Source organism: Argiope bruennichi, chromosome 3 (assembly GCF_947563725.1).
Source record: "Argiope bruennichi chromosome 3, qqArgBrue1.1, whole genome shotgun sequence".
NCBI lineage: Eukaryota > Metazoa > Arthropoda > Arachnida > Araneae > Araneidae > Argiope > Argiope bruennichi.
In genome coordinates this window covers 107047456-107061011 of record NC_079153.1, presented here as the reverse complement: position 1 = coordinate 107061011, position 13556 = coordinate 107047456, and the positions used below count along the sequence as shown (strand labels likewise).

The 13556-nt window shown below is 28.0% G+C and overlaps 1 protein-coding gene across 1 annotated transcript in view; it reads left to right on the top strand.

The window, feature by feature from the left end:
* Window positions 1-13224, top strand: part of LOC129962924 (zinc finger protein Xfin-like) — a 35239-nt gene extending 22015 nt beyond the window's left edge. Inside the window, exons 3-7 of the mRNA XM_056076925.1 lie at window positions 4628-4789; window positions 7824-7934; window positions 9718-9820; window positions 10847-10937; window positions 12720-13224. Of these exons, the coding sequence (XP_055932900.1) occupies window positions 4628-4789; window positions 7824-7934; window positions 9718-9820; window positions 10847-10937; window positions 12720-12804 (552 nt within the window). The 3' untranslated portion in view covers window positions 12805-13224. The remainder of the gene's footprint in view (window positions 1-4627; window positions 4790-7823; window positions 7935-9717; window positions 9821-10846; window positions 10938-12719) is intronic.
* The last annotated feature ends 332 nt before the right edge of the window (window positions 13225-13556 follow it).

The window sequence follows — 13556 nt, the reverse complement described above, 5'->3', positions numbered from 1 at the left end:
TCTCCAGATATTCAATTATTAAAACACCACTTCAAAAATTTTGTTGACAAAGTGCCTCAAGATCCACAGATTATCATTGAATTACATCATCATTCTAAACGAACAAATATTTTTTTAATGATTTCATTTGCCCCAGAAGATGTATATCATTTGAACGGTTTTTTAATTGAAATTTTGCATATTGGAGGTTTCTTCCATTTGTATACTTTTTGAATCAAATAATGGAATAAAAAATTTGATGTTTTATTTTTTGCATTTAATAAGTTGGGTTTTAAACAGAAAAAAAAAATGGCTGATATTTTTGAGAGAAATTTGAAGTACGCCTTCCCTTAGTCTTAGAAGTAAAATCTAAAATAATATTAATTCATATTTTCAATCATTTTGCATGTCATGAATATTATTTTTCACATACAATTCTATGTTTAAAAGATACAGACTTTCATGCTAATTATGCTTTCCAATATGAATACAATAACATTTTGTATATTAATTTTAAAAAATTGCAATATATTTTATGCATATTATGATACTTCGAACGCATTTTGATTAAATGTGATATTTTTTATTATTAACAATGTGAAATATATTTGAAAAATTGATTATTACATATATGAATTCTGAATCCAAAATAATGAAGCATAAACAATTAAGTTAACAAGTTAAGCGCTAAGTCTATTTTGTTGTTTTTTCTGTCTAGCTCGTATATCTGATTTTTTTGATATGCTTACAATCAGAGATCTATGTTAAATTATGATAAGACTGCATGCATTTAGATGTATTATCTTCCTATCGCCAAATTAAATTCTAATACGAGAATATAATTTTAAAAATATATATCGTCAGTCAATAATGACGAACGCAACCTGAAAGAAAATTATATTGTTAGCCTATAGTGACTGATGCGACTTGAATGAAATGATGCGCCAAAATCAGTCATCGTTGACTGCTGTAGTTCGAATGGAAAGTTTAATGTTACTCATATGTAAACTAAATTAAAAACGAAAAAGAAATCAAAATTAAATATTGCTTTTTGTAGGCAACATTCGTTGAAGAAAAATGCTTTTTACACATTTTCAATAGCAAACTAACCTTAGCAAAGATGTCCACCATTCAATTAGTTATGTTGAGATGTGGTGACTTAATGATAAGAATTCGGATTCGGAATCAAAGGTTTCCACATTCAAAACTGTCAATTTCATGCAAAATTTGCTATCTAGAAGTTCAATATCACCAGTGACTGACTCAGCGCTTAACGTCTTAAAAACTATTAAACCTTAACTTTCCAATTTGAAGGTACACGAGAATTTTTTTTTGGTGGTGGTGGTGGGGAGGAGATCACGAGGGCTACACTCTTTATACAAACTTACGCACCACACCAACGGAAGGATTTGATCACTGAAACGTGTTACTCTCCGGTGCCGAAACCAAAATTCTGTCACGATGCAATTGGGCCCATTAAAAATGATCCAAACAAAGAATAATAAAGAACAGAAAGTATTTACCTTTCTTCAAAAAATATATAAAAAAATGAAAGCAAAAACCGTCTGTAGTGATTTTCTCTCATACTTTTTAATAAATGTCTTTATCTCCCTCCCCTCACCTAAGATGTGGATCTTGCTTAAGGGATTGATTAAGAATCGAATGCCTTGCATGACACAGACGAACAATAATTCGAAATATAAATCTTTTGTGGGAGTCTGGCAAAAGATTCAGTAAATCTGTTATGCGAATATGTATTATGGACTTCTTTTTTGCATTCCATTGAAACCAAAATCTAACACTGAGTAATATTTGTAGTCACAAGACCACACACTGAATTTCATTGATTTAAATCGTTGTGTCTACATGCATGCGAAAATATGGACTGGCCTGATGGACCGTCAACTCTTGGACAAATTTGGTTCGAAATTTCATGCAAATCTACAGTTTATATGCTAAAACTATATACCAAATTTTATCTCTCTAACTCTTTATGCTTTGTAATTATTGAATTAAGTTGTACTTATTGGAAAGATAGATTTCCTCTGAATAGATTCATCTGAAATTTGATAGAACCTACAAATTTGATCTGACGTCCATACATTATATTTCGTCTGTCTAGATGAAAACGTTTTTGAATTATGCTCACATACAGACATAATGCCAAAAATATGTTTTTCGGAATTAGGCAGGTCTGAAACGTGGAGATTTGTCAAAATCTCGAGGTCAAATTCCTTGACGATTACAATATTGTCCTTGACGATTCCTTGACGATTACAATATTGTCCTTGACGATTCCTTGACGATTACAATATTGTGATATTTAAGGATTATATTTTCATATATACTTTGTATATATGAATCTAATAATCTAATGCAGTTACTTTTTTCAAATTCAAAGCATGCCATTAGTTTGCATGGGAAACTAAACAAATACAAACATTATTTTTTAAATTTTGTTTTCAATCATTAAGTACTGCATCATACGAAGAAAAAAAAAAGTTACTCAATTATGTGGCAAAATAAACAGATTAACATCCTCCATCATTCTTTTATTGAAAACAGAAAAAAAAAAAAAAAAAAAAATGAAGAGATTCTTTGTCACTGCCAAATGTTCCTCTAATCGCTAGTGTGAAATGATGCAATAAATCCGCTCACCCTGGGGATCCTGCGGTCACATTGGAAGCTTCCGTGTTATTGCAGATGTTGCCGGGTGGTTGAGGTTCTGTTTATTTTCGCTACTTTTCCTGTTTATGTATTCCAGCAAGGGACCATCCTGTAACCGTATCTGTCTGGGAACTCGTAATTATAGGCCTCGGGTTTGAACTTTAAAATTTCATTTTAACCACACTTTTAAAAGATTCGTGCAGCTGTTCTTTGTCCGTTTAATATCAAACTGGCGGCGCCGTGGATTAAACGATATTAAAACATTTTTTTTGTTGGTAATTTTTGTGTGTGTGTTTGCGGTGAGAGTAAATTTGAGTTTACACTTCATTGCAGAACATAAATATATTTTCGATTTAATTCATTGGAGGAGAATGAAATTGTGCTTTTAATACCTCGCATCTAATTATAAAAAAGAAAAATATGCTTCATTTCCAGGTTTTCATGAATTTTTACATTTCAGACCTCAATACGTTCACCCCACCCCCCAAAGGAAGTGTATCCATCCATAAACGGGATCATCTAGAAATGTCACAAACTTGACGGATAGCTTGATTTACTCTCTTTACATGAATATAATAGAATTACGCTGAAAAGTTTGGACAAAATTCGTTAAAAAGAGACCTGTTTATCGTTTATAGTTTATCGTACATAGATTTATTTAAAATCTAAAAGCAATGATAGCCTTTTATACAGCTTTCAATCTCAGACAGAAACGCAGGTATTTCATCTGAAATTTTTTGTATAGTTCTTTCACATTTAAAATCTTAATCGATACAATGTAGAATAAAAGAAGCAATTTTTCAATCTACCATTTTTTATGACAATATTACTCCGTTTCTATGTATTCCCATCTTTAACACTACCCCATCGTTTACAACACTTTTCTTTCATCCCTTCAAAATAAATTTTTGTGGTAATTAACCTCTTCGAGTAAGATTTAATAATGAAAAATTGTCCGCGAAATAACCATTTAATTTATATTTAAGAAAACTAAATTTATTTTGTAATTATTATTAATTGTATAAATTGTTAGTTAAAATTATATTATTGATATGGATATAATTGTAATTCGTAAGTTCAAATTTAACAGTTTTTCAAAATCTCTAATGATTTCGGATTGGCCCCTAGTTTTCGCGTTTACGCTAGGCAATCTCGTAAATTACTTTTATTTCAGGCATATTATCAAATCCATTCAGGAGATGTGTTTGCAACCCAAGGACATTCATTAAAATCACTTGTTAGTCGCTAAGCGCGTTTTCATCTTCATGGTAATATTTCATTATCATTTGTTCCATTATTAGCATCGGGTAAATGCATGCTTATTTCTTCTGATTTTTCTGAATCCCTCCAATCACCTTGACCTTCATAGTCTACACTATTCTTATTCATTATGGGGTTTATTTCACAGCATGTTTTTCCTTTAGTAAGACCTATGTCCACACTAAATGTTTATAAGACTGAAATCCACCGACTGACAACAATTTGGCCGTAAATCGTACCAAGACAATCTAACTGCAAACAATATGGAATAATGATCTATGATATCAACAGAAGTAATAAAAGTGCTGCCGGATTTAGTACCCAAGAAATTTTTAACCAAATTTATTCAATAGTAACTTCAGTCGCATGGCATAAAAATCAATGTCTATTTCATACTATATGGCATGAAAAATCAACTCATCATTATACTCATCATTACAGTAAAATGATGAGTTATACTCATCATTTTACCGGACGGGGTTTATGTAACTGATTTTCTTCCATTTGGTTGAGATTCACTATTCCCCCCCCCCTCCCCATCAACTTAAGACCTTTAAGGGTTTCTTTTGAACTTTAGATATTTATCTACAAAGTATATTAAAAGTAAAACATTTTAAAAGTGTTTTATATAATGTCATTACAGTATATTTTTTATTCTAACTTTTCTCTATATTTTATATTTATTCTCGAATATGTTATAATTAAATTTTTGCTTTTTCAGTTTCTTGGTTGTGACAAAGCCTTTTCCCGCTTAGAAAATCTTAAAATCCATTTCCGGTCCCACACGGGGGAGAGACCGTATCACTGCCAGTACATCGGCTGCCCAAAGGCTTTCAGCAATTCTTCAGACAGAGCAAAACATCAAAGAACACATCAGGACTCGGTGAGTTAACAAGAAATTAATAATGAAGTGATTTAACCACTAAAAGCAAATACAAAGAGAAAGAATCATAATCATGATTCATTTCCAAATAATGACACTGCCTTTTCTGAGCTAAGCTATAAAAAATCCGGTTACAGCAATTCTTCAAATAGAGCAAAACAAAGAACACATCAGGACTCGGTGAATTAACAAGAAATTAATAATGCGGTGATTTAATTACTAAAAGCAAATACAAAAAGAGCGAATCATAATCATGATTCTTTACAAAATAATGACGCTTGTTTTTCTGAGTTAAGTTATAAAAAATCCGGTCTTTTTAGTATCATATTAGATGACTTTCCAGCTATACACACTAAACAGCTGTTTAGCTCTGCTAAGCTGTGAGGAGATGGAAGTGGGATTGATAAAAAAGTAGGATTGCTTTCCATATTTGCCAAATAAATAAATTTGTAAAAAAATATGAAATCGCTTTTCACACTTTATTCGAATATAATTTATTAGGTTCCTATCAATCTCAAGTTTGAATTTTTTTATGATTACAGTTCTCTGTGTGTTTTATATATATAAGGCAGTAAAGATACAAAAATTCTGAAGACATAGAATTTAAGAATAATCACCAATCATTGTAGGAATATCAAATCTAAATGCATATATAAAAAATCTATTATAAAATAAAAACGTAAGATATGAAATTAACTACAATATGTATAACAAATCAAAATGCAATATTTAAAATTTTAAAGTCTAAAAAAGATTCAAGTTTCCACTAACCTTAAAATATGATCTGTCTCTATTTTCCTTGCCATATGATGTGGAATAAATGCAAACGACGATACTTTTTTCATGGCTGCTCCGTGAAGACTGACGGCTTTTCTTTGGCCTTACATTCTTTAACTAGTGCAAAGTTTTAAGAATGTTTTGCGAAGAAAACTCGCGTTGTCTAAAACTAACTTAACAGTAATTTATTTTACAGTGAAAATTCGAGATGAAGTAATCATTTAGAAACCTGAATAATTCCAATCTATTAAATCTAAAACAAAATTTTAGCCATAAAATGCTGAATAAATTTAATTAGGTGAAGCAAAATATATAAGATGAAGACAACATATTGTTTCATTATCAAAATGGCGCTTATTAAGTCTATAAGTCAACAAACAAGCTTAGCAAACTGACTTCACTTCAAATTCTTGAATGAATACAGAAAACTATTTTCAGAATTGAATTTTACCTGGTCTGGTTACTGGTACACTTATGCAGTCTAGTGATAATCGTCGCATATTTTAAAACTTAACACTTATCTATAATTATTGCATTAATTTACGTTAGTCTGTACAAACCAGAAATTTGAATTTCTCAACTATATGTTATCACTGTTTTGCAGTGTTCATAAAATTCTTTCGTTCAGTTCAACTATTCAATTTTGGATTTCAAAGATCTCAAAGTCAAACACTCCTTCCTACTAGAGTCGCGGCAGCAACTACTGTCAACAAATATTTAAGTTCGTTTAAGTGTTCTGAAAAGAAGAAATTCATATTTTCTTGAAGATTTGACTTCAAATTCAAGAAATACATTCCAGATCCTTCAGTATTTTAAAAGATTTCAGATATTTCAATCTCTGTTTGAAAATCACATATTTAAAGGAATTTCTTATTGACCTTCAGTTCTCAGTGTATCAACCACTCAGAAGTGATATGATATGAAAAAAGACTTTGAAGCAAATAGTATGTTGTCAAAGTGTTTCATATTAAAGAAGGTAAACAGATTCAAAGTTTTCAACGGAAGCTGTTAAGATTAAGAACCGTCTACATTTCTTCATAAAATGAATTGAAATGTTTTCTCATGTTAAAAGATTTATAAGTCTAATCTGAATTAAAAAAGTGATTTTTTTTTAAAAATGTGGATAGACTGAGGCATCAATGGTTACGGAACATCACTTCATTCATGACATTTAGAAGAACTGATTTCATGAAAATTCTTTTTGTCATAATCGTTGATTGATTATCATTTCATTGATTAATTATTATGCGAGAAGTATAAAGATTTATAAAATTATTTACTATTGTAAAATTTCTATTAATAAAAATCTATTTCTTAAAAATAAATACAGATAAAATTTGAAAATGGATGCAGTTGTGCTATCAGGAACCAAATCCAAAATACATACGTCGAGATTTAATTAACTTTATATAATATTCTAGCCCCACCTTTCCAAAAAAAGTAATTATTACATTATAATTAGTCTTCAAATTACGGAATTTCGATTTCGCATTCAGACAGAATTTGTTTTTATATACCTAAAGTCTATAAATTGAGTGTTGTTTCCCAATTCGTAATTGCTTTGGGAAGTTATCATAAATAGTTTTTAATGGAAATTACGGTTTTTAAAGTTAATGCGGTATAATTTTATGCGGTATTCTATTTAATTTCTTAAAAGGTTTCAAAAATGACTTAAGTATTGTTTCACACCGTTATGCTTTAAGTAGTTAAAAAATATTACGAAGTTTTTTTTTTTCCCAAACACTGTTATTTTAGGAATTAATTCCTAAGAGGGGTTCTGTATTACGAATTGCATTATAATTTTTCAACATTTGTTCCTCATAATTATCTTGTTATGTGCGTTATTATTATGAAGTATTTAGTAATTTTTCAGTTATTTTAAAAAAAATTGTTTTTTTTTTGTATGTAATTATTTTCTAGGCATGCTCTTCTTTTTCCTTTAGCAATATATAAATCAATCGACTTTGTTTAGAAGACAATTATGCCCAAATGAAATATTTTTTAAACTTAACATCAACATTAGCTTGGTATCAAATAGCTTTAAAGTTAAGGTCATTATAAAAACATCGAAAGTTATGTGGTTTTAAGTATTCCTCAATACAACAAATAAAGCATAATTAAAAAAAAAGTAATTCAATTTATTCAAACATATTTGTAGCCTATTCATCGTATATAAGCAAATCAAGTTTAATACGTCTTGCAAAATATTCTATTGCAACATACATGAGTTCAATTAATTTTCCCCTTCTAAATTTAGAAGCCATATTACTGTCAAGAGCCCGGGTGCAACAAGCGCTACACAGATCCTAGTTCTCTGAGGAAGCATGTGAAGAATCACGTTCTTCGTATGGAACAACTCAACAAAAGGGTAAGAATTTGATAGTTTCTTCATCATGTATGAGCATATAGTTATAAGAAAAATTTCAATCGGCTTAATTAAATCAATTTTAATTATGAGAAAATCTTTAATCTTGTAAACATAAAAATTTCGAATTTTTTAAAATAATATATAGTTTTATTTTTTTGTATACTTTGATAAAATATTGTAACCACAAAAAAAAAAAAAAAAAAAAAACTAAAATAAAATTAAAATTGACAAGGTTTTGACGAATCTTCATGTTTCAGACCTTTTCCAATTGAAAAAACATATTTTTGACCCTATATCTGTCTGTTAGTTCGTCTTAAACTCGTCATCTATTCTTTTTTTGTTTTTTTTGTTTCCTGCTTGATTGTATCAGTCATTGAATTCTACACATTACGATTGATACATCATATAGTTTACAGAAAGTTCGTAAAACGCAATCATTCTAAAAATGTCTAATGATTTGAAGCATGTTAAATTTTAGTTAGTTATTGGTTAATATATCTTGCGTTATTTGGGATTAAAATCCTTTTATGTATAATATTTTGAAAGTAAAAACTACATTCGAATAAAATATTCTAATATGAAAAATTCTTTTATCGGTTGAAACGGTTTTTAATTAAAATTAAAGTATCATTTGAACCAGAGAATTAAAAATTTTTTTCCATAAGTTACTAATATTTGTTATATTAGCCTTAAAATTTTTATTCAGATATTGAAATATGAGAAACATTTAACAAAGCATTTTGATATAATTAATTGAAAATTAATTGTCATTAATAAAAATAGGAAATAACCCAAGTCAATTATTATTCTAGATACAATTTGTTAATCGTCTGCTTTTAAAATTTTCTTTTAGAATTTTGCTAATGTGTTCTGGCAATAATTCTTCCTGTGTATTATTCTTGTTCTTCAACAATTAAATTTTCTTTTTGCAAAAAAACTTTACTTTCCTTCTATTTATTTGAATTTGAGCGATTGACGATGTTTATCTTGTTGTTTAAGCATCATTAAATCACTACTTTAAAACGAATAAAAATATTTCCAAAAGATTGTATGTATTTAAATTAGAATTTTTAAAAATTTTATGTTTTTCTATTTAGTTTCATACGTAAAACCTCATATTGCAGTCAAAAATTGATTAAGATAACTTTTTATCCTGTTTTTTTTCTCCATACTACAAATACTGGGATTTTATATTAACAGATTTTTATCATTTTATTTTAAGAATTAGTTTTGAATCTTTTCACAATAGAAATTGGTACAAAACACCAATGAGATTTTAAAAATTCGTGCTGTTTTCTTTTTTCAGATAATTTAGTGAACACGAGCAATGAAAGTTAGAAGTTCATTTAATTTAACACATTAAGCTTTGAGCCTATTTTGGTATACTTGCTACCTTGCTGACAACCAGAGCTCTAAGTTAAGTTGCTATATGATTTCATGTATTTAGGAGCATTATTTTGTAATTCCCACATTAAAAATTATTAAGAAAATTTAATTTTTTAAATGTGTATTATCAATCAATAAAGACTACAGCAGCCTGAAGGAAAACTGTGTTGTCATTCACCGTGAGTGACACGGTACTGAATTTTTAAATAAATCTATTACATTTTATTTTTTGCTTTGGAACTGAAATCATAAATATTTTTTTAAATGCTATCTTATTTTTTAAATTATTTATGGCTTTTATTGTGAACTCTCGCAATGAAAATTATTTTTAACATATTTTATAACACTTTTTAACTTAGACATCGCATTTTAATAATTAAAATTGATTTTTTTAAAGGGACGATCATCGAAAGCCGCCTTTGCAATTGGTTCGTATTTTTCTAATTCTGTCGAATGCGGCGATTTCAACTCTAAATCCTATTCAGAAAATTCTCTAACAGGTAACTGTTATTACTTTTTATTTCTTTTGTAATTTAAAACCTTGATTTTAATTTTTTGGAGTTCTTTTGAAAGATTATAAATAAATAAAAATTCCTTACCGGAAGAATATGAAACGAAAATAATTTCAAATGAGGCAAAATCACTTACATGGAAATCTGCATGATGTTAAGGAAAAACTAGCATTGCTTGGTATGCCCATTTCACAAACAATGAGAGAAAGATTTCACAGATCTCTTTGCATAAAACGCTAACGTACGTAGCATGGAAATAGTTTTTTATTAAATATTATCGAATGGCAACAGTTAAATTAAAATAAATCGGCTTACGAACGTTTCAGATTTCTACAACTGCACTTCATTTAAAATTTCGTTCAGCTAATTAATGGTACCATAAAATATTATTAGATTAGAAATTTTTGGATAGAGCTCGCCTATTCGATTATATTAAATGAGGCATACTGGTAGTATGTACAACATATTATGCAAAGTGAGATGTAGTATTATTAAAGAATATAAAGTACAAGTTGGTTTTAACAAAAATTTATAGTTTATTTATTGTTTAGTAAATTTCGAAATGATATGATATAGAACGTGATGAAAATTGAAAAGATTTTTCGTTTCGTCGCATAAAAATATTTGAATCGAATAAAAAGATTTGAATCGTCTTACTTTATCTAATATCGAATTCAAATTCAAAACCAGCAAGTCAATTTGAATAATATACCATATATTTGTATTTCTCTAATGGAAAGAGAAACTGAATTTTAAAATCATCTAATGGGACAAATCTAGTTATCTAAACAGCATAGGCTTATATCTCCCCCCCCCCATATAATCTGATATTCTGTAATCTGGTATTTATGCGTTTCGGATTGTTTGATTTTAAATGCTGGAACGGTTCATAGTTCATTAAATTGGAAATAAGAAGACTGAAATCGCAATGAAGGATAGAATATTTGAATAAAATTGACATTTATATTTGTCTTAGAGTATCCCGAGTTCTTATCGGTTTTTTTTATTGTCTAGATACCGAGCATTCAGGGAGCTTTTCTTCAGACAGCGAAGAAGCCTATATTCTTTCTTGGAGCAGCCAGACATTTGTGAATGATGGAGAATGGTTAGTAGCTTTTTTTTCTCGATATGTCATCTAAAATAATGGCGTTTAATATTTGCTGTAGCTGATACGCAGCCGCATATTTTCATGCGGCTATCATGCATCTGAAGTTTTATAAGTGAAAAATTTAAAAGATTAGTTTTATAAAAAAATATTTCCTTTATAATTTATTATCCTGAAAAATTTAACTATTTAAGAAAGGAGTGCAATTTTTTTTACTAATTTGCGGAACTTACCGAAATTGATTTTAATTTTATAATTCTAAATGCATCTTAAAAATCTGCTTGAAACATAGAAATTTAATTTTTCATATAATTCATGTGATGAATATTCTAATATCTAAGGCATTATAACAATTTTTGGATAATTAAATCATTTGTAATGAAATATATTTAGCTGAATTTCTAAAGAGCTTTAAGGATTATGGATTTTTTAAATGGGTATATAGATATCAAGTATTTAATAGAAAGCTTAAATTTTCAAAGTTTGCCTTAATTTAAATAATTAATTTTATAAATTGTTTCTCCTCTTAATTTATAAAATTTGCGTTTACTGAAAATTGTGCATTTTGTTGATCCGCTAGAATTATTGCTGGCAATTCCCTTTAATCCTAATTGAAGTCTAAAAATTTTGCTTAAAAATAAAAAAAAGTTTATTCAATTTCTGTAATAATAAAATAATCTATAATAATGAATAAATAATAATCTTAAAATTAAAAAAAAAATCTGATGATATTGAATGTTTATGGAAGTTTTGTTGAAGACATAAGTTTTTTTTTTTAACTTCCCTAAAATACCAATATTTCAATTGTTTTCTTATATCAAATAACAAAATTGTATTTTTAAAAACGATTTGACGATTTTTTTATTTTTGGTGTTTTTTCTTACTAAAATTTAACCCAGTATATAATTTAAAAGTTTTGCTTGAAAATAAGTTTTTTTTTCTTTTATTCAAATGAACTATCACTATATAGGAGAATTTATTTAAGTTGTGCCAGAAAACCTCTAACAATATATATTTTGTAAAATTTTGTACTGAAATGAGCAAATTTACATTTATAAAAAGGAAAAAAAAATTAATGTTAAATTGCATATATATCTTAAATATTTCTTACTTTGACTTCATTTAGTTTTAAAGATATACATGGCTTTAAATTTTATTATTTGTTTTGAAACATCTTTATATGAGAAATATATGCTGTAATTTTTAAGAATTTGCTTTACTCCTTAATTTTTTCCTTTTATTCCCATCTTTATCATATTCCAACATGCACCGACATGTCCTCGGAAGATAGTCGATTTTTTAAAAATTCAATGTTGCTGTATACAAAATATTAAAAAATTAAAAAGTCTTGTGATGGATGTAATGAAATAAGCTGATTAAGATCTTTAGTATTGTATTTTTTTTGTAATTTTTCAAAAAGAAAGACCATTAATATGCTGTGAACCATACTGATACTGTCTCTGACGATGTTAGCGGATACAGATTCATCTTACCAGTGAGAGATTTAACGTGTTTAAATAAAACCCATAAAATTTTTGATAAGAAATATTTAGGTGCTTTATTAATAAATTGTAATTTTAAAATTTTATATCACATCCTATGCTGTCAATGCCAACGGATATCGTAGTTCGGACGAAAAGTGTAACGTCAGTCACCGGTGACTGGTACTGTCTGGATGGAAAATTCAGACTGACAAGCGCTTAACGTGTTAAGCATGAATGGATGCTGATTTCTTTTTCTAACCTTGGGGAAATATCATACTGAATATTCTTATTCTTACAGGAACGAATTCCTCATCGAAAAAGAAGAAAACGATCTATCCAGTCCACTTTTGACCGATTCACCCTTCGTGCCGGATCCATTCTGATTCAAGAATTCGCTGACTTCAAACGAACAGTATGATTTCTTGCAGTGAATAACAGAAGAAATAATGTTATTTCGAGCAAAAGAAGAAATTGGTTGATATATTCTTTAATCGCTGGTATTAAAAAGGAAGGACATGATTAAGAATAAAATCAAAGAATACATAGCTTTATGATTCATAAAGATATATGTGACGGATTTATTTTAGAAGGATTTGTTTGATATTCAAGTCTTACAGTCAGTTTATTTATTTCCTTTTATTTTTGATAATATTTTAAATGTTTTACTTTGTCAATGCACGAGAATTGAATTTATATTGTAGTTTTCAAATATCTTGAGAATTTTTTTTTATTGTAGATATTAAGTCATTTTAAATAGATATTATGAGAGATGCTCAGTCAATAAGAAAAATTTAATCCTTGATTTTTTTTGCTCCATTTCTTATTTGAAAATACTTTTTAAAGTTAAGTAGTCTTAGGCATAACTAATTCTATAATGGTTTTTTGAAATTGAATATTATTAATTTATTCAAAGTTTATTTTATCTTTCAATTATTAATTTTAATATAATTCCCTACCTTGAAACTAGCATTAAATTTTGTAATGCTATTTGTTTTAACATTAATTAACACTGCTTTTTTGATTATTTTTTGAAAGTATTGCAAATAACTACAAATTGTTCTAGGTCAGAAAAAGTAGTATTTATTTATGTTTTGGAAAACTTATAGGCTGTTGATTTTGAATACATTTAATGAAT